This window comes from Cyprinodon tularosa, unplaced genomic scaffold, assembly GCF_016077235.1.
Source record: "Cyprinodon tularosa strain WSP-4 unplaced genomic scaffold, ASM1607723v1 ctg53, whole genome shotgun sequence".
Taxonomy (NCBI): domain Eukaryota; kingdom Metazoa; phylum Chordata; class Actinopteri; order Cyprinodontiformes; family Cyprinodontidae; genus Cyprinodon; species Cyprinodon tularosa.
The window spans coordinates 497,142-525,130 of NW_024039263.1; the positions used below are offsets into that span (position 1 = coordinate 497,142).

General features: G+C 37.6%; 1 protein-coding gene across 1 annotated transcript; it reads left to right on the plus strand.

Moving 5' to 3' along the window:
- Positions 1-1,438: 1,438 nt before the first annotated feature.
- Positions 1,439-27,716, plus strand: cngb3.1 (cyclic nucleotide gated channel subunit beta 3, tandem duplicate 1). The gene is made up of 18 exons (XM_038304278.1): positions 1,439-1,871; positions 3,357-3,510; positions 8,776-8,851; positions 14,202-14,356; positions 14,448-14,747; positions 14,840-15,048; positions 16,244-16,294; positions 16,610-16,696; positions 16,798-16,862; positions 18,563-18,685; positions 21,242-21,383; positions 22,367-22,526; positions 23,193-23,290; positions 23,479-23,562; positions 23,633-23,751; positions 24,720-24,872; positions 24,956-25,088; positions 26,391-27,716. The coding sequence occupies exons 1-18, from the start codon at positions 1,779-1,781 to the stop codon at positions 26,427-26,429; spliced, it is 2,241 nt and encodes a 746-aa protein (XP_038160206.1). The 5' UTR covers positions 1,439-1,778; the 3' UTR covers positions 26,430-27,716.
- The last annotated feature ends 273 nt before the right edge of the window (positions 27,717-27,989 follow it).

Below are 27,989 nucleotides of genomic sequence, written 5' to 3' on the forward strand. Positions count from 1 at the left end.
TAGTCGACATTGAAATATTATAGTTTTAAAAGTGCCATTAGGTAAATTTTCAGTTAGTTTAGACATGATCTCATGTGTATTTTTATAGAAAATGGGCCTGTTGGACACAGTGAAGTGTGACAGTAGGAAAAAAAGCTTTTTGATCTGGAGAGCCCCAGACTAATTTATGCTGTGTACACAGCATGTTTGTCTGGAAGGAAGCGTGTAGCCCGATTTCAAAAGTTGGATCAACAGTGTCAGTGGAAACAGTTTAGAACCAATCAGATAACTATATCTTTTTTTGTAAAATAAAAAAGAAAAGATATAAACAGCCCTCTGGGAACATAATAAATCAATTAAACATCGCCATGTTGCATCTGTAATCTTGTCACTATGATTGGTCCTGTTGGTTTTGCAGCGGAGAGTATTGAGCCTCACCAGCAGTCCGGCTGGCCAGGATTATTGAGGGATGCCCTTTTATAATTACTTTATAAAAAGAAAACATATCAGGATAAATATAGTTTATTGCCACAGAGTTTAAAAATATTGGGATATTATTTTTGGTCCATATCGCCCAGCCCTATGTACGATAGCGTAGCGCTTCTGTGGACATTATTTGTTTTTGTCTTCATGTGCAGAGAACCTAACAACAATTGTAATTTTGCCACCCCATGATGAAATGGTGCCCTGGGTGGCAGGCCCTATGGCCCATACCTATATCAAAAACCGTCACTGGTTAGAAAACGCAGTGATTACATGATCTACTTCCAAAGTTGTTGTTTAATATACAATGAAAAAAAGAAATCTAAGTAAGTTATTTTTTTCTTAAAATAAGTTATTTTCTTCTTGAATTTAGGAGGTAAGTGAGACACTTTACCACTGGAACAAGACTATTTATGTTTAAAATAAGAACAAAACAATTGCATTTTCTTATTTCAAGTGCATATTATCTAATTGTCTTATTTTAAGAGTAAAAATACTTATTCCTTTGGAAAATAATATTATTTACCAACTCAAATTAAGGGTAAATACATTTAATATAAGGACGTTTTACTTATTTCTAGATTATTTTTTGCTGTGTTGTTTTGTCTTACACTGGTTGCTTTTTATTGGTGATTATGGAGCTTGACACTATAAGCCAAACTGATTTAATACAAATTTAATGTAATATTTGACTGATTTAATCTTCCATATTTACCTTAATAAATGAATGGCAGATGCTACAACAGTCTGATTTGTTTTCTTGTGTTTGTTCATTTATTGTCAGTCCCTCAGCCTCAGGTTTGCACAGCAGAAGCTCCAGATCCCGTCTAATCCTGTTAGTCAGACAGCGACATTGTGAAGGCTGATTAACTGCACGGCCTCTTTTTGAACTCTGCATCAAAAGGGGATTCTAAGAAACCGAGAAAAGGGAAATTTTAGTTTAATCTTTCTTACCTTTACATAGTCTTTCATTTGGATTAACCTTAAGACCTAACAATAAGCTTAATACTTCATATAGTATAAATATTATGTAACTAATATGTAATAATTGCAAATTCACCTGTTTAAATCAGACTCTTTCCTGTACAGCATCAGCCGGCCAGGCAGGGATTGGTGGGTGTGATATCTCATCTGGTGCTGGCCCTGGCAAAAAGGAGGAGTGCCCACAGGGAATTACCGATTCTAAGAAATGTAAAAGCCTCAGTGTGTTGCTTAGAGCTGAGAGGGCAGTTCACAGGGTTCCCTCAGTTAGGAAGTGGCTAGAAGAAGTGGATTGACTGACCTGCTCCCTGTAGCCCACGGGAAATCCTTCGAACATGTTTAGCCGGTTGAAAAGGTTGTTGGGAGCTCGTGACCCTTCGACTGCCCATTCAACCACTCCTTCAACCACACCAGCTCCTCCAGCCAAGGTAAGACCCGGTCATCCCTGAATTTCTTTAGATGTAAAACAGAGGAAATGACATGTGTAGCTAAAACCTAAAAGCATTAAGATTATTCAGCTCTAACTCCACATATAATGTAGAAAGTCTGCTTCTTGGATGGCGATGGGCTGTAGCAGGTCGTGATCAGTGAAAGTTTCAGAAGCTGCCTGACATTGATGTGGAGTGGACCTGATATTTATCGCAGAGTTAAGTCTTCTGTCAAAATGGAATGGTTTAATTGAAACCAAAAAACTCATAATATTATATAAAAGACTCACAACCCTGTTTCTTTCCCCACCATATGACTTTTAGTCAGTCTAAGCGTTCCCTTTTTTAGGTCAGGGAAGTCAATCAAATTATCTATATTTTCTCAGTGCCATAGTAATAAAATAAATCTTTTTAACATGTCTTCGTATTTAAATGCTTTTGTTTTTTTATTTCAATCTTTTTATAGAATTGCTCTAAACTCAATGATCCTGGTCAAATTTTACAGCTATCCTCTCACAATAGTTAGCTTTAAATCTGGCCTCTACTGTCTTACAAAACCTAATGCCTTTTATTCAATGTTGTGATAACAGAATGAGAAAAATGTTTATTCTTAGACAGAATATCTCCATATCTAGTTTCAACTGTGGCGAAATGAGGTATGAGAATTAAACGTTGGGGCTTATTACTCAGTGGTTAAAGCTCGGAAACCAATCCACAACCAAATAATTCAATGTTTAACAATTTTTTTATCAAAAAAAAAAACCCTTGATGCTTCTATCAAGCTGCCTAAATGTAAATGGATGAAATTACTATTTCAGATATGATAAGAATTAAGACTACCATCAGCTGATCCATTTTGATTTATTTTTTTTAACAATGTCCTGTCTGGCAATGTGATAATAAGAATAATTGTGTTAATTCCAAAAAGAGCCCAACAGATTTTACTCGATTTTGCTCACAAGTGGAGCATTACGGCTATCGCCATGGTGTTCCGCTTGATTTATGCATATAAATAGCTTTATTGTAATACATGCAGGGTGAATTACAGATTATATGGACTCTAAAATGTAAGTAGCACAGGAAAGGAAAAACAGGAGAAAAGATGAAAGAAAGAGGAGATAATAGGGGATACAAAAGGGAGATAACAATAAAACATCTTCAGTCTGCTTTATCACCTGCAAAGATGTAAAAAGAACAGCACAACCAACGGATATAGTATAAATTTACACCTTGATACTATCGCTTAAGTAAGTAGTATTATTTAATGTGACATGTATACTGTGGTAGCTGAAGATCAGAATATGGGCTTTCTGTATGGAAGGCCGAGGTAAATCTTATAGAAATCTAATAAGGGTTATACTCATTAAGTTTTAAAATCCCTGAGTTTGAGCAATAACCCTGTCGGTTTATGAAATTAAGGAGGATTTAACTCAGGTGGTAACATAAGGCACTGAAATTCAAATAGCTTTTCTTTGTTAATTACAGGAGGAGACATTACCAGAAAAAAAAGATGACATAGAAGAAGAGCCAAAGACAACAAGTGAAAAGAAAGAGGCAGAGAAAAATGTTGAGGAAAAAGAAGAGGAAATTAAGGAATCGAAAAAGGACGATGGGCCCAAGAAGGAAGAACCGGCGACCGGTGAGCTCCAACAGATTTTGGCAGAACAGTTTATATTTCAACAGCACTTCAGCTGTCACACAGCCCCTTGTTTGGCAAGAAATATGTGTCAATAATAAAGTGATTTTAGATGTCACTCTAAGGCACTAAACCAACAGTCATTGCTGTTTTTTCAAAGGCAACGAAAACACATAAGGATGCATTCAAAATGTTTTCTTTGCTGAGCCCAAAAACCTCAAACAGAAACTTTAGTTGGTGTGTTACATGTTTTAAAACCTCAACTGAAGTTTTGAATTTGTTTAAATTTTTCTAACTCACACAGCACCACTGATTAATTTCTAGCCTTGAAAGGGGCTGGAGATTAATCCAATAGTAAATCTGATGCCTTTAAATGAAGCTAAAATAAAAAGTCTAATTGTTAAAACTTGAATACAGTTAAATGTCTCAGTTAGACAATGATCCAAAATCTGGAAATAAAAGGCTTTTAGAATCAATAGTGCAAGGTAATATAAAGCTTCTGGAATGCTTAGTGTGAGGGATTTCCTTTGAGTCAATGAGTCGATACAATCAACTGGTTTTCCTTAGATAGAAAACTTTGAATCAATTTGACTGTATGATCTCGTTGAACTGTAAAGTGCCATGAGATGACATATGTGTCATGATTGGTTTAAGTGATCTGACCCACATGCAGAGAACCACCCAGAGACCAAGGGAAAAAGTTTAACAGGTTTATTAAATGATGATGAATAACAGAAGTTGGGTCTGGGACTCATTGGGCTGGTGAACCAGAACTGGAAAGTCTGAAGGGGAGATCACAGTGATCAGTTCAGGGACCGTAGGAAATTTTACTGAGGCTTGAATTATACTGGAGATGGACTCACGTTTGTGGGGGCTCTTGTTAATCCTTGAGGGGATGTGGGGGTTAATGCAGAGAAGAGGGAACTTGTTGGAGAGCGGACAGATAGACAAGCGTTGGACCCAGAGGAATAAAGGAGCGGACTGTCACTTGGATTTCCGATGAGGACTTAAACGGATCATGTGGAGGTTTTCTCCTGCTCAGTATGTACTCACTTAATCATTCCAGGGGGAGAAGGTCCAGGTATCGAGTTACTCAGTAAGACTTCCTGCAGAAGAGGAAAGACAAAAATTAGATAAGACTCAGAGAAACAAAGCTTAGGTTAGACTCTGCTAATCTCAGCTTGGCTAGAGTCCCCAAAATGGCAAACACTCTGGCGTTGAGGTAGTGACAGCCCACTGCTCAAATACTCCTCCGGTAATGAACCAACGAGCTACAGGTGTGTTGGGAGGCCCAACAAGGACAGGGCACCACCTGGTGGTGGAGAGAGAAAAACACACAAACTGTATTCCTAACAATATGTTGTGAATTGGCGCTATATAAATAAACTGAATTGAACTGAATACCCAAACATCAGCCCTGTTGAACATTTTATATGATCTATGGCTACATTTTCATATCTGTGCAATAAAGCTGAACAATATAACACAAGGTATGTTTAATCAATTCCAGGAAATAAACATGGCCATATTTAGGACAAAACTCTCTGCATCATAGGAAAGGATTAATAAACAGTCTTTTCAGGGTTGTATGCATAGGCCCAACTGTAGATTTGAGGCTGTGTGTATTATGTCATTCTATTAAAAAGAGATAATCAACCAACATACTTTAAACTTTTCTTTCTAGCACTTGGTTTTAAAAGTCTCATATAGTCTACATCTATTATTCACTGCCTGAAATAAACATGACTGGCATGCTGTTGATGCTCATGTAATTTTTGGTACTGTACTGCATACTATCTGCAACTAATTTATATATATATATATATATATATATATATATATATATATATATATATATATATATATATATATATATATATATATATATAAACTGTTTTCTCACCTCTCGTGGGGTGGTATGTGTCATCCTCAAGCTCGGGTCCTCTACCAGAGGCCTGGGAGTTTGAGGGTTCTGCGCAGTATCTTAGCTGTTCCTAGGACTGCGCTCTTCTGGACAGAGACCTCTGATGTTTTACCTGGAATCTGCTGTAGCCACTCTCCCAGTTTGGGGGTCACAGCCCAATTACCACTGGCACTACTGCCACATCTTTTCTAGCTCCTCCTTCAGTCCTTGGTATTTCTCAAGCTTCTCGTGTTCTTTCTTCTTGATGTTGCTGTCGCTTGGGATTGCCACATCTATCACTACTGCCTTCTTCTGCTGTTTGTCGATCAACACGATGTCTGGTTGGTTAGCCATCACCTGTTTGTCAGCCTGGATCTTGAAGTCCCATAGGATCTTAGCTCGGTCATTCTCAACTACCTTAGGAGGTGTGTTCCATTTTGACCTTGGGACTTCCAGCCCATACTCATGGCAGATGTTCCTGTACACTATGACAGCTACCTGGTTGTGGCGTTCCATGTATGCACTTCCTGCCTGCATTTTACACCCCGCTGTTATGTGCTGTATTGTTTCAGAGGCATCTTTGCACAGTCTGCATCGGGGATCCTGCCTGGTGTGGTAGACCCTGGCCTCTATTGATCTTGTACTGAGTGCCTGTTCTTGTGCTGCCATGATTAGTGCCTCTGTGCTGTCCTTCAGTCCAGCCTTTTCCAGCCACTGGTAGGATTTTTTGATATCAGCCACTTCTTCTATTTGTCAGTGGTATACGCCGTGCAGCAGCTTGTCCCTTCATGATGGTTCTCCTTCCTCTTTCTTGTCCTCACTTTCGGTTTTCTCCTGCCTGAGGTACTCACCAAGCCATTTGTCTTTGGGGGCCATCTTTCTGATGTACTCCTGGATCTTAGTTGTTTCATCCTGGACAGTGGTCTTGACGCTCACTAGCCCTCTGCCTCCCTCGCTACGCTTGGTGTACAGTCTCAGAGTGCTGGATTTGGGGTGGAACCCTCCATGCATTGTGAGGAGCTTTCTCGTCTTGATGTCTGTAGCCTCTATCTCCTCCTTTGGCCAGTTTATTATACCAGCGGGGTATCTGATGACTGGTAGGGCATATGTGTTGATGGCTTGGATCTTGTTTTTCCCATTCAGCTGACTTTTCAGGACCTGCCTTACTCTTTGTAGGTATTTAGCTGTGGCAGTCTTTCTTGCCATCTCCTCAAGGTTTCCGTTAGCCTGTGGCACCCCAAGGTATTTGTAGCTGTCCTGAACATCTGTTATGTGGCCTTCTGGTAGTTCAACCCCCTCGGTTCTGATCATCTTCCCTCTCTTTGAGACCATGCGACCGCACTTGTCCAGTCCGAATGACATCCCAATGTCGTTGCTGTAGATCCTGGTAGTGTGGATCAGTGAGTCGATGTCTCGCTCACTCCTGGCATACAGCTTGATGTCATCCATGTAGAGGAGGTGACCGATGATTGTTCCGCTTCGGAATTGGTATCCGTAGCCAGTCTTTGTGATGATCTGGCTGAGGGGGTTCAGGCATATGCAGAACATACACTATATTGCCAAAAGTATTTGCTCACCCATCCAAATTATTGGAATCAGGTGTTCCAATCACTTCCATGGCCACAGGTGTATAAATTCAAGCACCTAGGCATGCAGACTGTTTTTACAAACATTTGTGAAAGAATGGGTCGCTCTCAGGAGCTCAGTGAATTCCAGCGTGGAACTGTGATAGGATGCCACCTGTGCAACAAATCCAGTCGTGAAATTTCCTCGCTCCTAAATATTCCACAGTCAACTGTCAGCTGTATTATAAGAAAATGGAAGTGTTTGGGAACAACAGCAACTCAGCCACGAAGTGGTAGGCCACGTAAACTGACGGAGCGGGGTCAGCGGATGCTGACGCGCATAGTGCGAAGAGGTCGCCAACTTTCTGCAGAGTCAATCACTACAGACCTCCAAACTTCATGTGGCCTTCAGATTAGCTCAAGAACAGTGCGCAGAGAGCTTCATGGAATGGGTTTCCATGGTCGAGCAGCTGCATCCAAGCCATACATCACCAAGTGCAATGCAAAGCGTCGGATGCGGTGGTGTAAAGCACGCCGCCACTGGACTCTAGAGCAGTGGAGACGCGTTCTCTGGAGTGACGAATCGCGCTTCTCCATCTGGCAATCTGATGGACGGGTCTGGGTTTGGAGGTTGCCAGGAGAACGGTACTTGTCTGACTGCATTGTGCCAAGTGTAAAGTTTGTTGGAGGGGGGATTATGGTGTGGGGTTGTTTTTCAGGAGCTGGGCTTGGCCCCTTAGTTCCAGTGAAAGGAACTCTGAATGCTTCAGCATCCCAAGACATTTTGGACAATTCCATGCTCCCAACTTTGTGGGAACAGTTTGGAGCTGGCCCCTTCCTCTTCCAACATGACTGTGCACCAGTGCACAAAGCAAGGTCCATAAAGACATGGATGACAGAGTCTGGTGTGGATGAACTTGACTGGCCTGCACAGAGTCCTGACCTCAACCCGATAGAACACCTTTGGGATGAATTAGAGCGGAGACTGAGAGCCAGGCCTTCTCGTCCAACATCAGTGTGCAACCTCACAAATGCGCTTCTGGAAGAATGGTCAAAAATTCCCATAAACACACTCCTAAACCTTGTGGACAGCCTTCCCAGAAGAGTTGAAGCTGTTCTAGCTGCAAAGGGTGGACCGACGTCATATTGAACCCTATGGATTAGGAACGGGATGTCACTTAAGCTCATATGTGAGTCAAGGCAGGTGAGCAAATACTTTTGGCAATATAGTGTATATATATATATATATATATATATATATATATATATATATATATATATATATATATATATATATATATATATATATATATATATATATATATATAAATGCATTCCCTCCATTAGGTTACTTGTTATGTTTTAACCAAAGGGCTTCCTGTAAAATATAAACACTAATGAGTTAATATGGAACAAATTCACTGTCTGGAGTTTATATATTGTACCAACAAAAAACTTTTACCCAAAGCTTACCTTTTTACGATAGCATATGTTTAAAACTGAAGTTTCTTGTTTAATTTCCGATATAGTTTATAACACAAAGCTCAACTAATCCATAGGTTGGCGACCCTTTGATTTTTTCATAGGTCAAAGAGTCGTGTATTTACCATATATGGTATCATTACCTTAAACCAGTAAATAAGGATGATTTTGCAGAAGTTTCTTGGTGTTTTTAACAATCTTTATTGAAATTATATTTTAAAACATTTGTATTACAGTATTTGTCAGCAGCAAAGTACTGCAGCGGCAGAGTACTGCAGTTAAAACCAAGCCAAAGGTTTTGCTGAATATTTCTTGCAGATCCTGCTCCAGCTGTTCAGGCTCCAGCTGCTGCTCCAGCTCCTGCCACCCCAGTAAAGCCAGACGGGGCTGAAGGGTAAGAATGTATCATCATCATTGAGTATGGATCCACTCCCAATGTATCATATCATAAACAATGGATTCAGGTTACAGAAGGGATAGATCTATGTTTAAAAGTCATGGGAACTGATTGTTCAGATTCATGGAAAAGGGATCCCTTTTCAGTCCGAATTTTAAGAATTGCTTTAAAAGAGCAACCTTTGTGAAGGCTGGAACAGTAAGCTTTAACATGAACACAAAGAAAGCAAACTTTATAGAAGAAAATCTAATATGGATTAACTCTTTTCTCCGCACCAAGTACATAAAAGCCAATAGAAGAAGATAACATGTCCAAATATGTCCTGCTAAGACCATCTACAAATGTTCAAGTGTTCCTTTTGGAAACAGATCTATTTTGAATCGTTGGTAACTCTGTTACCGTCACCCATGACTGAAGTCTATATACCTTGTGCATCCTACTGCAGGAAAAGGGCGTTGCCATTTATACAATCCCTACTGGAAGTGCACCTCAGAAGTTTTTTTTTCTTTGTACAAATATCTAAATAAAAATCTTAAAAATATTTCAACTCAAAACGCTGAATTCAAAATATTGATTTAAACTTTAATTTCTAGCTATGTCACATAAATGACCCTTAGCAGCTACTTGTAAAGAGGTTTAAACACTGAACTTTGTTTAATTGTTCATCTAGATTTTTAATATCATTATGTCTCCATTAGGCCCGAATTCAGTTTTGGTACCAAATGACAGCTCTGTTCCTCTGCAGCACGGTACCCATGACCCAACTACTGACACACCAAGGTTTTCTCCGTGTTCCTTTTAGGGCATAGAGCTGTCATGTCGTTTGGCAATTTCCTTAGCAGCCAAAAGAACTCTGACTTAAACAGTAATTATGTTTAACAAGCAAGTTTTCAGGAACAAGCTTGATCTGCTTTATAAAAAACAGTCTCCTAATTTAGATTGCAGCTCTACAGCAAAACAGGCAAAAAAAAACTATAAACTTCTGAACTGTAAACCTCATAAAGGTTGATCCACTTACTTCAATGACCTTATGTCAGATCATGTATTCAGACATTTTGCATTTAAGATGAAGGCTCCTTACTTTTTGCTATTTTATTATTTATCTGATTTATTATTTAAAAAAATTCAGTTAGCAAAATAATCATTAGTTTCAATTCTAAGATGTATGGGATTTAAATTACAGTAATCCAACTCAATACATTAAGTATTTCCAATAACAGTGTCATGATTCCAGAAAAGAAGGACTTAATATTCAAGGCGAGACAGATAGTGGGATAAATCATAACATTTATTCAAACTATGGAACTGAGCGGGCTGTGGATCTGTGATATCAGGTGCTAGGAAATCTATCACTGGAAACTCTGTTAAGAAGAAACAAAGGTTAGTGACCACGTAAATCTAATGAAGGAAGATTAAGAACGTGAGTCACAAACATGGTTTAACAGTTCAGTCCATTGCCAGAGAATGAGGTACGATCCAGCCAGTGGGCTGACAACAAGATGCTGCGGGTGCCGCCCAGAGTGTCTCAGATGCTGCTGCTGCCCTAGGGAACATGCAGGAGTTCCAAGCCAGAACAAGGAAACAGAACAGGAACAGACAGGTTCAGAGGTCCAGGAGTCCAAAGACGGTTCAGGCAGAATGTTCAGACAGGAACAGACAGGCACAGTGGTTAAGAGGCAGAACAGGTCAGGAAATCTGAAAAACTAAAGTTTTGCAAAAAAAAAAAAACACTCTCTCCGCTGAGGTCAGACAAGAACAGGCACGCTCAGGGTATGAGAGGTAGAACAGGTCAGGATGAGGAAATCAGAAACACTATGGTACGCTAAAAAAAAACTCTCTCTACTGGCCAGCAAGTACGAGGTAATCTGGCCCTGATAGCTGGGTGCAAGAACCTTAAATGGAAGCAGGAGCAGGTGGATCAGTGAGCGGTAATGAGCAACTGGGCAGAGTAGACAGGTGAATGGAATGAATAATAAAGCCAATTATTAGCGCCAAGATGACAAACAGTTGCTGTTATTAACCTGCTTTTGCCTGTCCATATGCCAGTCCGAAAATTTTTTTGGACAAATAAATTTGTCTGGAAAGACACATTAAAATCAAGTTTAATCATCACTTGTGCATTAGAACTGAGATTCATATACAGTAAAATGTTTACTCTGTTACTGCATTGCCTCCAAAGAAAGATTACATTGCAGTACTCCATTTAAACTCACTTTTTCGTTTCTTGAAAACAGTAGAAGAAAACCAATATGCTAAAAGAGGATATATATTTTAATCTCTACTTTTTGATTTTGTGCTATAACATTTCTGTCATTTGTCTCTCTTATTTCATTTTTCTATGTCACACCAGGTTCATAGTCCTGCATTATCTCTCACAGTTAATGATGGTTACAGGGTTGTGATAGGAGTGGCTCTGATCAAAAGAATCTGTTTGACCTTTTTTTCCAAAGCATTAGGAGGTAAAAGGTGTTGCATTTTACAAAAATCTCTCTTCAAGTCTTGCTGTTCTGCTGCCTTATTGGACATACCATTAGGAAGCAAAGATATTTCATAGAAAGGTCAAGAGGTTCTCTGAGAGGCTAAATGTCAGCTTGATTTTTGACTTAAATTCATACAAGAAGCAAAAATATATTAACTGACAACTGCAGAATATTAATGACGGCAGATGTACATGGCACATAGAAATCTTACTAGTCCCCCCAAAGGCTGATATAACAGAATTCCCCAAAGTGCCACAAAATGAGATTCCTGGAATAGGCCAGAAAGAGAAAACAGACTAAGAAAAGAAAGACAAACTTAATCCTTAATCAGCTGCTGGCCTTCCAACTGAATTAGTGATCAGCAGGTATATAAAAAGGCTCCAGCAAGTATGTCTTTGATTCTGCTTTAGCTTTCTCTTTTATGATCCAATACATCGCACAAACTTAAGCCTATATATATATTTTTTTTAGGGCTGGGCGATATAGAAAAAAAGCTTATCGATAAAAAAAAATGCATATTGATCGATATAGATAATTATTGAAAAGATTTGAAACCATATTTTATGTGCAGCTTTTAATAAAGAACACAAACACAGACTTCGAATTAAATCTTTATTTAACCAACTTTTTTAACCATAACAGAATTGTTTTAAAGAAAAATAACTTAAGAGGCCTGAGTCATGTTATTAAATACTGACAAAGAATAAACTAAAGTGACCAGAAAAGTGACCAAAATAAATATAACAAATAAATAAATGGACCCCCCCCCTGCCACCACCACCCCCATTCTTCTTAGCTGAACCTGGTTCAGCTTAGTTTCCTGGGTTATTACTTTGAAGTTGCTGGCCCCTCAGCATTTTTCTCTCAATTGTTAGAACTACGTGGGAAACTGCCCAGAACTGAATATTTTTTATTTATTTTTTTCCCGAAATTCCCAAAGATTCCTCGGAGGAGAGCCGCGCCGGGGCCTACACATCTCGTACTCCTGTGGGTGTGAGCGGCTGAGATGATAAAAAAAAGTTGGTTGTGTTATCAGACTTCGTTTTCACTGGTTCCCTACACATTTTACAGATGACCGTGGTTTGTTTTTTGTCCGACTTGCCATGACCGAAATACTGCCAAAACAGCGAACTACAGAAACCCTTCTTTGGAACAATTTCCTCCGCCTCTCCTTGCTGCGACATCTTCATGTGCTCTGTGTTGTGGTTTGAGAGGGCGGCGCTTTGTGACGGCGCGCCTGGGTCCGCAATTGCGATTGGTTGGGAAGAAGTAGTGACTAGCATAAACCTACATGATAGGCTACAAGGAGAAGGAAGGAAAATTGCGTTTGTTTATCGAACTTTTATCGACTCTCTGTTTTTCTATTGCGCCACTTGTCTATCGATCGATATATATCGTTATTGAATTAACGCCCAGCCCTAATATTTTTTTTTACAATCTTTACAAATAAGAGATGCGTTTTGTACACAAAGGAAGTAAAATTATTGTAGCCTTCCCTGTTTATTATGGAAAAAAGCTTAAAACGTTTCTATAATTCCAGTCTTCAGTTAATTAGAAGGGGAAAAAAGGAGCTTTACAACCTCACCAAATTAATCCCACAGAGAGTAAAAGATGTTGCATATTATCAGTAAGGAGAAATCTTTGTGGTTTCAAAGTAAGCTACAGAAAGGCTAAGGGCTAACTTGGTAAGATGGGTTACTGGAAGGAATACGCAGAGCATCAAGACTGGCATCATTACATATTGACATGTGTAAGAGAGTAAGGCTTTCTATTCAATTTAAAAAGGTTTGGCTTCTTTTTTTGCAACAATTTGACATGAATTAGATACGTTTTTTTTATATTGCCTTAAGATGACATGTATTAGTTATAAATACATTCCATAATAATAAAATGACCAGAATTGTACCCAATTTAGTTGCATACACCTAAATGTGAAGCCTTAAACAGATCTGGTCCATCTGTGGCCTGCAGCTTGACTCCTAAATCAGGAAAGGAGATTAGGAGCTTATCGTAGCATTTTGGACTGAGGATAATCCCAGCCCACATTCACATGCAGGCTATAGTTAATTTGAAACAATAAGCTTTTCTCTGTCAGCAAAGTAGATGTTTTAAATATGATATATATTCACAGAAAAATATTGATGTTTTTGTTAAGCTTTCATATAAAATGTGGAAAATGCAACAATTCTGATCCTTTGCCCTCTAAAAGCAATCATGCCTGGTGAGCCACATTATGTTTTGACAAAATTTTGCAGACTGTAAAGTGGGAAAAAATTATATGTGATTTAAAATGTTTGTAAAATAAGATAATAATCTCAGTATTGTGGCTGTTATTTGCATACCGCCTCTTCACACCTATAGCTCTGGATAAAATGTATTGGGGCAGTCTTGGGAAACCACCTCATGATTAATAAAGGTCCAACTGCGTTCAATCTAATCCCAGTTTTATTCTTGATAGAAGGAGAAACACTGTAGACTTGGTTTGGAAAAATTTGGGAAAGCTGGTTGAACTGTAAAGTGCCTTGAGATGACATGTGTTGTGAATTTGCCGCTATATAAATAAACTGAATTGAATTGAATTGAAAACAGAGCTTTCAAATCCTATGGTGAAACAAGGTGCTGGCCATGTCATGCTCATGGGACAGGTCCAGATTGAAGTGCTACTTTGGTTGATCTATAACATACATATCCAGTATCCAAACATTGCAATTTGTGTTTTTTAATGCGAAAAAAAATGCGGAAATGTCCAAATGAAAGAAATATTTTTAAGGTCATCATGTTAGGTCATCATCTAAGCAGGTTATGTTACACCTCTTAGCCTGTAGATTCTTCGTTTCATCTCTCAGTGTTATGTCTCTCTGTTTCAGCGGGGAGCCCCCTTCCTCTCCTCCTGTTGTCTATTCCCGATACGCAGATGAGGTCCTAAGAAGTGTTGTAAAGAGCCTAAGAGAACGAACTGAACTGCTCAAAGAAAAGGTTATAGACCCTTACGCCACGTCTCCAGATATCACCCCACCTGTTAGTAAGTGTTAATTTAGGAATATTCCGGTTTTATTTACCGTAGTAAGACTAAATAGATTACCCCAGTGGTGTGTTTTCCTTTGCCTCTTCAGCGCCTGTTCTGAGAAAAGAGGACTATGTCAGACAGAAAGAAGAGGAGCGGATAGCGAAAGAAGAAGAAGACAGAAAGAAGGCAGAGGAAGCAGCCAAGAAGGCAGAGGAGAAAAAGAAAAAAGATGAGGAGAAAAGAATAGAGGCTGAGAAGAAAACAGAGGAGGAGAGGCTAGCGGAGGAGGTCAGGAGGAAGGCAAAGATGCTGCCAGACATCAGCTGCTCATGCTTTGACGTCCTCTTCCATCCAGTGGAGAAGATGATGGATACAGTGTTGGGAAGCACCATTGATCCCTTCACAGGTACCCCATGCCGATTATGCTACAACCAGTAAATAAATATGAATGTTTTGTAGTTTGAAACATTTTAGAGCATTTGTTATTTCCCTCATCAGATCGTCGGTACATCGGCTGGTTGACAGTCGTAGCCGTTGCTTATAACTACAACGTCTGGCTCAGCCCGGTCCGGCTGGCCTTCCCTTACCACAGCCAAACTACCATTCCTTTCTGGATATTTTTTGACATCCTCTCTGACATTGTCAATGTCATTGACATCGTGGTTTGGCAGCCCCGACTGCAGTTTGTCAAAGCTGGAGACATTATTGTAAGTCACAAAGCATCTCTGTTACAGAGGGGCACCCATTGGTTACAGGTAATAGACGGAAATGCAGCAATTTGATAGGACATCAGTAGATGCATTACAGACATGTTAGATGATGTCCTTAAAGAACATATAAGTAAATATGGCTGTTATCGGTAAAGACCAAAGTGGAAAATGAAAAATTCAGGTTAAGTAAACTGCATTTCTTTTCTGTTAAAATTGCTGGTCTTTGCTCCCATCAGTCTAATATGCATCTATGATCTTCATTTATGGTCTCAAAATTAAAACAATTCAAATGCACAAAAAATTGTAACAAAGAATGTCTGCATATACACATAATGATTCCTTTCTGTTCTACTTTTGGTTATTTATATTGAGGAGGCGTTGAATTTTAAAGCAAACATCCACTTTTTTGATTTTGATAATTACCAAGTCACTCCTTCTGAGTCTCAGTGTAACGAAAAACCTCTCTTTGCTGTTTTATTGGCTTTGTTTGAACACCATTAAACCCATCAGGACCTAACTATTATTATTTTACACAAAAGATTTAAGTGTAAAGTTGCTGTTGTCCGCACCGATGTGACATCATATGCAAACAATCTTTAGGGGCAGACATCACCAATCAGCAGTTGTTTAGGCTCAGAAGCAGAGCTTAAAAGAGTAAAGGCTTTAATTACTACTTTTACAACATTTTAAATCTTAATTTATAAATAAACTAATCAGAACAAGATTCATTTGAATTCAGTTTATTTATGTAGCGCCAACTCACAACACATGTCATCTCAAGGCATTTTACAGTTCAACCCGATCATACAGTGAAATTGATTGCATCAATTCCTCACACCAAGCATACTTGTAGCGACAGTGGAGAGGAAAAACTCCCTTTTAACAGGAAGAAACCCTTCAGCAGACTGGGGTTCAAGGAGACAGAAAGAGACACAGAAAAAGATCCATGCTCTATTAGTATTAGAAATTTGTTGAGCTTAAATTTTTAAACAAAAAGAAAATAAGGGTGTATCTAACAGCAGGGGGTTAACGGATAAAAAAATGTACAAAGACTTTTTTTTTTTTTTTTTTTGCAAAATTATAAGAAGCTCCAAAACATAGAAATAACCCAAATTTTAGGAGGAAATCCTGGGTACACGCCGATTCTGACTTTATTCATTCATGGTTTGGATAACTACCTTTTTGCTTGCAGAAAGACAGAGCTTTGACTAAAGTACATTATCGGAAATCTTATCGATTTAAGGTAAGAAGGTTTTTACATGTTCATTAATGAATTGCAACAAAGCATATTCCCTTATGAAAGAATGAAACCGGGTACATGATATAGATTTACTCTCTCATTATTAAAGCATTATGTTCTCCTTCCTGAGCTTTGCAGCAAATTATAACATTTTAGCTCAAAAACATTGCTTTATTACGAAACATTAGTTCACTTCTGTTTTACCTACATGTACCAGAATATGTGTGTTAGTTATGTGTGTTGATATGTGCTGGGCATTATTTAGACAGCAGAGTCTCTAATGCCAGAGGTGTAAATCTTCCTGTATGTGTTGTTCAGACGGACATTTTTAGCATCATCCCCTTTGACCTTCTCTCTCTACACTTCGGATTCTCCTCCATATATAGATTCAACCGCTTCATCAGGGTAGGTGGGCCTCATTTACTTAAACAATTAAGTTTTTTGTTTTCAAAACACTTTTCACATGCTGGGTGTGGATCCTAAGTCCCTATTTCTGTGTGTTTTAGATAGAGTCTTTCTTTGAGTTCAGTGATCGCCTTGAAAGCATAATGGCCAAAGCTTACATCTGGAGGTAAAGGATCAAGCTCAGAAAAACTCTATGACAATTAACAGTATTAGGGGAACAAAAATAAAAAATCCTGTGGCTAAAGATTGTGGCTGAATGAACTCAACACTGGTGTTATTAGAGGGTTTTTAAGCAGAGTGATTTGCATGTTTTAATTGTACTGCAATTCCCAGGCTGATAACAGGGAAGAAGGTAACATAACTACGTTTGGGGCAGTGATGTTACCAGCAGAAAAACTTTTTAAAATATTAATTTCTTTTTTTAAAACCATTTAAATATTGATGTGTAATTTTGTCTTTTTGAAGTACTTTTTAAAACTTATTAGCATCTTTAGCGTTTTAGCTTTTTATGCAACATATTCTTTATTTTAATATGTTCTGTTTTTTATTTATTTCCATGCTTTAGTCAATGTAATGCGTATTTGAGAGATGTTATACAGTTTAAAAAATTTTTTGTTTGTTTTTATATCTAATGCACAAAACAGAATTAAGCACTCTTTAATCAGAAAATACAACTAATCAGGAATTGCTGTTTTTTAGCTAAGGAAATAGTAAGAAAACCCCAACCATCTAAATTTACTGAAATCAGTCAAGTAAGGCTGATTTCACTAAATCCATTAAGCAATATCTTTTGAGATCTTTCACATTTTCTTGCATGCTTAGTATGTTTCAAGTTGCCCCAGATCATAAAAGTAAGTTTGAGATCTGGGCTTTGACTAGGCCACTTCGGTCCTTGTGTTTTTTCAGATGATCTCAGAATGACAACTATTCATCCCAAACCTTTACACTTTCAGCTACATTCCTTACAGTTCCTATGAGGTTCCTAACAGGAATGAAGCATTTAGTTGATTTATTTTTACAAAAACTAAACTGTGACCTTTAAGTTTTAATAAAAAATCAGTAAGGAGGATCAGATGTATCACATAAGAGTAGCTTACAACCAAGATTCCAAGGTATTAATCAGAGAGACAGCCTGGAGGAAGGCTCCAGTCTTTAACAGGTTCATTGCCTAAGATCAGAGCAACAATAGTGGAGTCATCTGAAGATTTGATGTGCTGGGTTGCAGTCATTCTGCAAATAGAGAATAGGAATTAGGAGAGCCCCCATTTTTAACAGCTGTTGTCCAGGAGAATATGCTGCACAGTCTCAACTGGGATGCATAGATCCAGCAGAGGAACCCCTCTTTTAGGGGTACATTTCTGACATTGGAATTGAACGTTTGAGCCAGAAGGAGCAGTAGAACAATGAAATCAATAAAACAGGATCATAGTATACTGCTATATACACTTATTTTGCTCTTTTATTGCAACATGTACTGATTCCTAAGTTATAGATTTCACAGTTGACCAAAATTAATGTGATCTTGTTTGGTTATTCTGTTTAATTTAGTTGTTTTATGCAAAGGGGAGCCTCTGGCCAACTTTATCAGTGTTGTTCTTACCTGTTTAATAACTTCTAGCGATGAGCAAGGCCTAATTAATATGTCTTCTCTATTTCTGTAGAGCAGTGAGGACATAGCTGTCTGTGTCTCCATGTAGATTTTACTGCAGTTAAATACATTATTGAATTTTATGTCCCACCGTCTAGAAGTAGATACTGTAGATATGTACATTTTACTTAAATGAAATACTAAAAAGGTGAGTTGAATATAAGATATCAATACTGTTAATCTTGTCTGCTTCTGTCTACATCTTGTTACTGATGAAGAGTGGCCCGTACCACAGGTTACCTGCTTTACATGCTCCATCTCAATGCCTGTGCTTTCTACGTAGCCTCAGTGCACCAGGGTCTGGCATCGACCACATGGGTGTATGATGGAAAAGGCACAGCGTATGTACTTTTTTTCTCTGACTTGTTTTGACCCTCTTTTTGTCTCCTAAACTTATCTTAAGGCTGGAAAACAAAAAACCAAAGCGACGTCTACTTTTAGCCGCTGTCCATGGTGCTGAATGATTGTAAAATAGCTGATTATGTGTATTCCAGAGCTCCTGTTTTGAAACAAAATATATTGCACTTGAATTACAATAAATTTATAGAGTCTGCAAACTAAAACTTTTTCTTTAAAGGCTTTTTCAAGTATTGCCTGGGACAAAATTGATTTTAAAATTTAAAAAACCTCATAAAATAGTTATGCATAAAATATGGTTTTAATATATGAGGGAAAAAATATCTGCCCAAGCATACCTAACAGCACAGAAAATATCTAATACATATATATTCTTAACCTAAAAACTGGTTATGACTCCTTTAATCGCATCAACTGTCATCAAGCACTTTTATGTGCTTGTCTTTCCAAAAACTGCATCAATCCAGCTGTTTTGGATATATTTTTTTATACGTGAATGAACTCTACAACAGTATCTCAGTTGATTCTCTCTATGCTTTACCTATGTCACTCCAGGATGCTAATTTCTTGTAGTTTGATAGGCAGTGAGTGTTGGACTTATGGAGGTTCTTTAGCTCTTTTTCCAAAACAGCACTTAAAATTATGCTCATAAACTCTCTGCCATAAATGCATTCATAGTTCAATTAATATAAGAAAATCATCAAGGTTGCAAAAACATTTTGTCTCATCTGAATGATCCAGAAGAGAACTTTTTTATGTATTCATGAAATCTGCAGATTCTTAGAAACATCAAACACTGCTATGCAGCACTTCTTGGAATGGACATCATGTTTGCTAACCCTTAACTTTAATAATTTAGGGGATTTTCTTTTTATTTATTTAACTAGCAGTTAAAGCAGAGATGATTATACATGTGCACAAGCTACAATTTGGATAAATATTTGACTTAGAATGAATGGTTTCGGTATCTTTAAAGAATTTTCTCGAATGTGACACCCACCTTATTCACACAGACTTTTTCCTTTTCATATCAGGGCTAACATCTGGAGATGTTGCTACTGTTTTCCTCCTTACCGTTGTCACTTATTTCTATCTACTCTATGAAGTGTATCAGTCACCCTTACAGCAAAAAACCTGCACAGCATGATCCTTTTTATAGTACTATAAGAGTAATGGATTCTTGCTTTCTGAGGACCTTTACTGCTAATGATGCCGGACTCATTTCAATGTGGCTAATATCCCTCTCACAGCTTCAGTCTGAATCCTCAAAAACTGTTTTTCTTCCAGTCTGTACTATTGGATCTGTCAAACTTGTGGAGGTCCTCGTTTCGTCCCTGATTAATTTGTGCTTTTGATTCTTATACTACATCCATAGCTACATCTTAACTTTATTCAAATGTTGCTTATTAACCTATTAAAAGCTTATAAAACCTTTGCATCAATTTTCTCTGGGCTGTTCTGAAAGCCAAAGTCCAATTCTTTTTCCAGCCTTATTCTAGTTATTACACTGTCACAAGTACAGTGCAACAAAATTTACTCTCTGCATTTAACCTATCCCCTTGGGGAGCAGAGTGGGAGCAAGAATGGCAGTCTGTAGGAGTGGGTTTCAAACTCACAACCTCAGGATTACAAGCTCTACGCTCTAACCACTAGGTCACCACTTCCCTAAATACTTGGTTTGTTCTGACATCTAGTCAACATTAATTGTTTTTGGTAACCCTAACTGACCTAAAATAAACTGCTTAAACCATTTTAATTTCAAATAGTGGGTCAAAAAGTTACATGTATTTCTATATAATATATAGTGACATCTGTGTCAGGGTTTGGTTGTGGTTTGGAGGACCCAAATGCAGAGGCAGAGAGGCTGAGGAGATTTCTAGCAGTTTAATGGGGCAAAACAGTAAGCAAAGGCAGGAATGCAAAAATCCAACTAATAATGAAAAGCAAACCAGAACTATGGAGACATCTGGGGAAACCAAACACGAGGAGCCAGGGAGAGACAAGGTAGGTGGACAACAGCATGGGAGGACAGCAAAGAGAAGGAACCCACAAGGAGTGACAGCAGAGGGAGAGTATAAATAGCTGACTAAGGCAAAGGCAGGGCTAACGAGCTGACAAGGAGCAGGTGTGAGAGGAGACAACGAGGGAGCCAAGGGGAAAGGAAAACACACACACAAGAGGGCAACAGAGGACAACAGAAAAACATGAGAACTAACATAAATCTAGAAATTACAACAAAACAGGAATTAAACCAATAAAACTAGAAAACAAGGAGCAAAGTAAAGTACAACAGAACCAAGACCATGACAATCTGGTTTCAAATGTAATAAAAAATATTACATAAGTAAAAGCCACACATTTATAAATATCATAGAAAGTATTGATAAAACTATATTTTTTTTTTCTACTTTTCAGCAACACCATTCAGATTTACAGAAACAACTAAATCAGATGAATTTATAAAGATTCTGTTTCCATGAAAAATGTATTCCAGTTGAATTCCTACTTCTTGTCTAATTCAAGCATGTATTTTTCCTCAGGTATCTACGTTGCTATTACTTTGCAGTACGCAGCCTTATCAACATAGGGGGCCTCCCAGAACCTGTGACTCTGTTTGAGATCACCTTTCAGATGACCAACTTTTTCATTGGTGTCTTTGTGTTCTCCAGCCTCATTGGACAGGTGAAGCTGATACCTTCTCTTTGGCAATTCTGGTATTATATGTTTTATTTTTGTATATATTACAGTGACACAAAGGGCTATTAATTTGGTAATTAGAGAATTGGAAAAGCTGTAAAAAAAAAAAACATGTAATTCTTCAAAATTAGGTTAAAAAAGGAGCAGTTGCTGTCACTGTGCAGATTAGCTGCTAAAGGAGCTGCTCCGTCTCAACGTTGAGCAGAAATTTTCTCGCTTCACCTCACTTCGCTGATCAGAGAAACTGGACGTGTTGTTTACTGAGTATACGCAGCACAGTCAAAATAGGTGAGTAGGTAATCATTGCTTAATGTGAAACAGTAAAACTATACTTTTTTAAAGATAGGGAGGGGCTGCTGCTTAGAAAGCTGAATTTATAAGGGCTACTCAGAAATGCTTAATTCAAACAAAATATCAAGATGTGCATGATAAAGAAAACATGTTATACCATTGTTAAAATCTTTGGGTATTATGTTTATAATATGGGGCATTTAATTTTGCTCTCTGATAGAAATTATTGAACAATTAATAATATCAGACCATCAGAAACAGCTGTTTTTCTCATCCTTGATGCTTTGATGTCAGATGGATGTGTTTGTCCTGTAGTGCATTGAAAAGGCATCTGGTGTCGGATACACCTGCAGTTTATGAAAGAAAGGAAATTATTTAATAAAAATGGTAAATTAAGGGAACATTTAATTCAAATAAGTAAGATATCAACCTTTGCAAGTCAGGAAGTGATTAACTGCCATTAACTGCATTCAAAAGAACAATAAACACTTTTAAAACAGCTGAAATTGTGATAAATGGGTTGAATGAAATGATGGGTTTTCCTGGTAAAAACTAACCACACAGCTACAATAGAAAGTGACATCTCTGCATCCTGAAGTCTCCATGATCTACATATGATCATGAACATAAACATGATCTACTGATAATTAAGGAGAGCTTCTGTCTCTTTCCTCTAGATGAGAGATGTCATAGGAGCGGCCACGGCAGCTCAGACATACTTTCGGGCGTCTATGGACGGCTGCGTCGCCTACATGAACACTTACACCATTCCAAAGTTGGTTCAGAACAGAGTCCGAACCTGGTACAACTACACCTGGGCATCTCAGGGAATGCTAGGTGTGTACTAAGAAATCCTAACAGAGGTTTCTAAAAAATTAAGCCTTCTTTAGCTCGTGAAAAGCTGAAAATAAGTTCAAAATCTGGGGTGTGCAAACTTTTTATCAGATCAGAAAGTTACCAAAAAATTATATTGTGAGTTTAATCTACCAGCTTAGGAAGATTTAAGAATGCAATATTTCTATATAATACAACTAATTTTCCAAAGGAAAATAAATATGTTGATCATTGTAGAGGGAATATTAAAGAGGATTTGTGATATTAAAACATTATCTTCTAATATTTATTCTATTTTCAGCAATAAGTACAGGATTTTAAAAAACACTTACTGTATGTATTCAGTCTTAATAAGATCAGATAAGACAAGACAAGATGCTCTATTTGTCATTATACATACAGGATACATATGATCAAATGTTATAGTATAAAGTAAGTGAAATAAAAGCTGATAATTGTTCTTTAAATTAAGAGAATCTAAAGGATGTGTTCATTAAAATAAAAATGCTTTGTACACTTGAAAGGTTTGAACCTTTCTGTAATAATTTTGCTGATCTAAAATTAAAGAGTCTATCTGCATGAACCTGTGTTTTGGAGGGGTTAAGTCATTATGAAATCACATTGAAGCCATCCAGCCTCTGTAAACATTGTATCTCGTGTCCTCTTCAGATGAGTCGGAGCTTCTGGACAAGATGCCTCTTGTAATGCGAATCGCCATTGCGGTGGATATAAACCTGGCAACCTTCCAGAAGATCCAGCTCTTTCAGGTGATTCAGCGTACTTTGCTTTAGAACCACACATTGTTTTAAAAGATAAAAGGCATAGAATCACGGGTGACAATATGAAAAAAAAAAGCACAGAATGCCTGAATGAAAAATAATAAAAACATTAAGTTCATGAGAATGAACAAGAACACACTGCATTGGTAAGGTGAATGATCAGGAGTCTGTCTCAGGGCTGTGACCAGCAGATGCTGGTGGACATGTTGCTGAGGCTGAAGTCCATCATCTACTTACCAGGAGACTTTGTGGTGAAAAAGGTAAGTAAGTTGTGCTGATCATGTAATAACTAATGGATTAAAAGCTGAGGTCCTTCATTTCCTTCTGCAGGGGGACATCGGTAAGGAGATGTACATCATCAAAAGTGGAGCAGTGCAGGTGGTGGGAGGACCCGACAACAGCATTGTGTTTGTGACGCTGAAGGCAGGCTGCGTGTTTGGAGAAATCAGGCATGAATCTGAGCAGCTCACCACAATTATTTATGAATTAGTCTTTTAACCAGTTTAATGACTTGGTGTGCTAGTTTTACATTCTTATTGCTTTAAGCCTCGGTTAAAATGATTTACACCAGCTGACATAGGAATTGGTCAGATTAACCTTGACAAATCTGCAGAGGAAAAATTTTAAATTATAGGCTTCATCTAGCTTCTGGTATCTTTCTAGTGGATATCTGACAGGTTTTTTGCTGTCAAAAGTAGCATAACACCTTTAAAATGTAGTAGTTTCTTAAGTATATTATATATATTTTATATATTTTCTATTTAGTTGAATTCAGGGCCCTTCTAGAGGCTGGAGTTTATCCATCTTGAAAGATTATTGTCCTGTCGGATGGTGTGCCCCTTTAAATGTTCTAGCTTTTGAAATGAAGTTCTGTTTGAGAATTTAGAGGCAATTAACAGTATACAGTACAATGCACAAGCAGCTATAATAAACCGAGCAAGGTGCTGCCACCACCGTGTCTTACAATTAGTAGTTTTCATTGTCATTTTCATTTGAAAGCCTAAACGTTTAGTTTTTTTCAATTCCCGTTTGGGATTAATAAAGTATTTTGAATGGAATTGAATTGGACTTAATTACATTGAAGTACTTCTTATAAATCAGTCAATAATCCAGAGAACATTTGGATTGTCTTTCAGGTTAGGTCCAGGTTTCAATTGTTAAAGGGTAGGCAGCTGAGAAACAAAATAAAAACAGCTGCTTCTAGATTAGTTTAAAAAATATGTTCATTCATTTCCTGATTTCTAATTTCTTGAAGTACAATGTTGCACCTCTAGAACCATTTGTGTTATTTTCATTTGAACTGCATCCTGACGTTTTACTTAGCTGATTTTTAGCCCTATCGGTTCTCTTTTCATTTTTGTTCTTGTTTTATTTATCCTCTAAGACTTGATCGATGAGTTTGTTTTGGTGCCTATAGCTTACTACAATCTGCTAAAGATGGAGGGAACAGACGGACAGCTAACGTAAAAGCGTATGGCTTTGCAAACCTGTTTGTTCTGGAAAAGAAAGACCTGTTTGATATCCTTGTCCACTACCCCGAGTCTCAGAAAGTTCTGGCCAAGAAGGGAAGGTGAGTTTATTAGAATGAGAAAAAGAGAGCAGTTATGTTGTTTATAACTTGAAACCCACATGTTTGTTCTGTGATCCCTGAAGGCAACTGATGAAAACCAAAGCTGCAGCAGGGGCTCCAACCAAAGAGGACAAGCAGAAAGGGTTAGCCCTGTTTGGACAAAAACCTCCAACACCAAAGCTCCTCAAAGCATTTGCCAACCTGCGAAAGCTCAAGGTCAGATCTTTATACCGATGCTTAAACTGATGTAGAACCACTCACTAATCTCTGTTCAGACAGAAGACTCTCTCCAATCACAAATCAAATCAGTTATATAAGGTTTTGGCTTTGGATAATTTATGGGAACCCTTTTTGAAAGGTAAAATCATTATACAAAAAAAAAAACTTTTTTAAAGATTAAAAAAAAAAGAAAAAAAATGTAGCCTAATGATTGGGTTGAAGATCAAAAGTCTAAACTTGAAAAAAAACATGGATTGTTTTCTGATTAGTAATCCATAATTCCTGCAGCAATTAGTTTCACTGCACCTTCATAAAAGTAATTTATTTAACAGCATTTACAGGATTGACCTGCATTCAGAACAATGGAAAGATCCAAAAAGCTTAGAAAGATAAAACAAGGGAAGATCTGCGTGATTTAGATCTTGCCTTTCCTCCAAAACACATGAAATAATGGCTGAAGGACCTCCTCTGTATATTCTCCAAAGACTGACTAATCAACTGTTATTTGATTCAATTGTTGAATCAGGATGACCTAAACCACAATGAAGGTTCAAGTCTGTCCTGAACTGACAACTAGACACACAGAACTCTTTGTTGATTTCAAATTGGAGGAGTTAAGATAACTTCTGGAGAAAAAATATACTATAAATGAAGTATGGAGGTGGTACTATCATGCTAAGGGGTGGTTGCAATAGAGGGGAAAACTTCCATAAGATTCTGCTTTTACTGAAACTAGCTTGATAGTTGAAACTTGGACCTAATCAGCTTTTTAATCAGAATGATAAATCCAAACACACATTAAGAAAGGGTTTTGGAATTATATAAACAAGGTGAGAATGGCTGAGAATTGCTGGCATTTGGCTAAAGGTCATCCAACAATAACAGCAAAACATTAGATGGATTAGAGTTATGTGTAGTGGTCCAATAATTAGCATTATTCCAATTGAGAGCTGAATCAGACAGCATCTTCTGTACCTCTGATCCTGTTTGTCTGATCTTTGGAGCTGACAATATCAACAGATTTAAATGAGAGAACCCTCTCCTGGTGTTGGATGTAGGATGATTGCATTATTTTGAACATAATTATTCATACAATTTAAATTTGACATTTCTGTGAAGATTCTCAGTCATCCAGGTCATGGACCCACCACTAGTTAGAAAGGAAGCTTCTTGGATGAGAGGCAAAATGTCGAGTGGCCTAAACGCAACTTGTCAAGCTTAAATTTATCTGACATTAATCCTGATGTATATTCAACGCTCAGATTAAAGCTCTAATGTCTGGTTGTCTCTCTTTTACAGAAAGCTGCAGAGGAGGAGAATAAAGAACAGAATAATTAAGATACGTCACCATTTACTGTACAGTTATTTTGTAAACATATCACATTTCTTTTGATCATAGAGTTCTTCGTGAGATTTTGCATTATTTCCCTTTGACATTGTAAGGAGAGCTTCTGCCCACTGAAGACGTCATGCCTCAGCACTCCGTTTTCATGGATTTGATCATGCTAAAATACCCCATTTTAAATAATTGCATTAAATTTTAATGAATAATAGAAGAAAGACAATAAACAGGACAGAAAAAATTTAATTAGATTTAATCTAACTTAGAGAAGAACAAATTTTACAGTACTGGGCTTAAATTGTCTTGTACAAGCACTGGGAGCAAAAAAAGAAGATGAGCCAAGAAAAACATTAGTTGATCCTTCTGGGCATGTCTTCTATGTTGTCTGGCAGGTGAATGGTCATTGGTTAGGCGTCTGTTTTTTGTTTTTCTGACAAACCTGCCTTGGCTCCCTGCTGAGACTACTACCTGCAGATATTTATGAAAATATCATCTCTTTGCCAGATTGGTTCTTTAGAACATCGACTTCATTATGTTTTATCAATATGGGTTGTTATATCTACTTACGATGCTCTGTGTGTTCCCATTTCTTTACCCTATTCTTGTGACTTCATCCTGATAAAAAGGGACTACTTCTCCTTATTTGACTGCTTAGGGAGATTAAACAACACCTCAGCATATGTACCTTATAGTACTACAGAAGACAAACAATGTAATTTATGGAGATGTATACATAGCTGTTATCTTATGTAATGGTCAAAGTATAACAAACATCTTTGGGATTAATAAAGAATAATCTTAACAAGATTAGAAAGAAAACAACAAAGACTAATGGAACAACTACACCTGGGCATCTCAGACTATTGTGACGATTGTCCTTGTATCCCCATATTCTTAATATCCTCAGTTATTTTATAAACTGTGTCTTGGTTAGATTTTTTTTTTTTTTTTTTATCAAAGTGTCAAGTTGTATTATGGCTTAATAGGAGGTGATCATGATTTACCTTTTCAACATATAAGAGAACTGCAGTGTTTGCTTTTGGTAAATGTGTTTCCAAAAGTTTCACACCTAAACTTGAGGTTGCTGGTTTATAAAACCATAGGGTTTCTAATACTGTGGGATATTCCCATTGCTTGTCATCAAACCAAGATGAATCAGATGTAATGCAGGTTCATTAAAAAAAAAAAAAACATCTTTGCCAGATCTCACTCTAATGCACAATATTTGCTGCATTGGCTATAAGCTCCGTTCATTGCAGAATCCATTGATAATTCCTAGAATGCTGGACATACAGGCCATACAGTGCAGACATGTTGACTAGACAGCTGACAAGTTGTAAGCTAAATGATTAGCTCTATTTCCAGGTTAGATTGGATCTTGTTAGCTACTTTTCATATACTGTGGTTTTACTTTATGCATTTAGCATAAAGGTACACAGCTTTTTGACAGTGTAACTGTATATCATGCAATTGCATTAGTATTTTCGTATGCTGTTATTCTACTGAAAAATGGAATCTGCAGCATGCTTCACACAAGTGCTTGTAAATGTTTTACC

Coding starts and splice junctions, on each gene's coding strand:
- cngb3.1 (XM_038304278.1), top strand. CDS start 1,779: ATGTTTAGCCGGTTGAAAAGGTTGTTGGGAGCTCGTGACCCTTCGACT. Junction 1,872..3,356: donor CACCAGCTCCTCCAGCCAAG/GTAAGACCCGGT, acceptor TGTTAATTACAG/GAGGAGACATTACCAGAAAA. Junction 25,089..26,390: donor CCAACCTGCGAAAGCTCAAG/GTCAGATCTTTA, acceptor TCTCTTTTACAG/AAAGCTGCAGAGGAGGAGAA.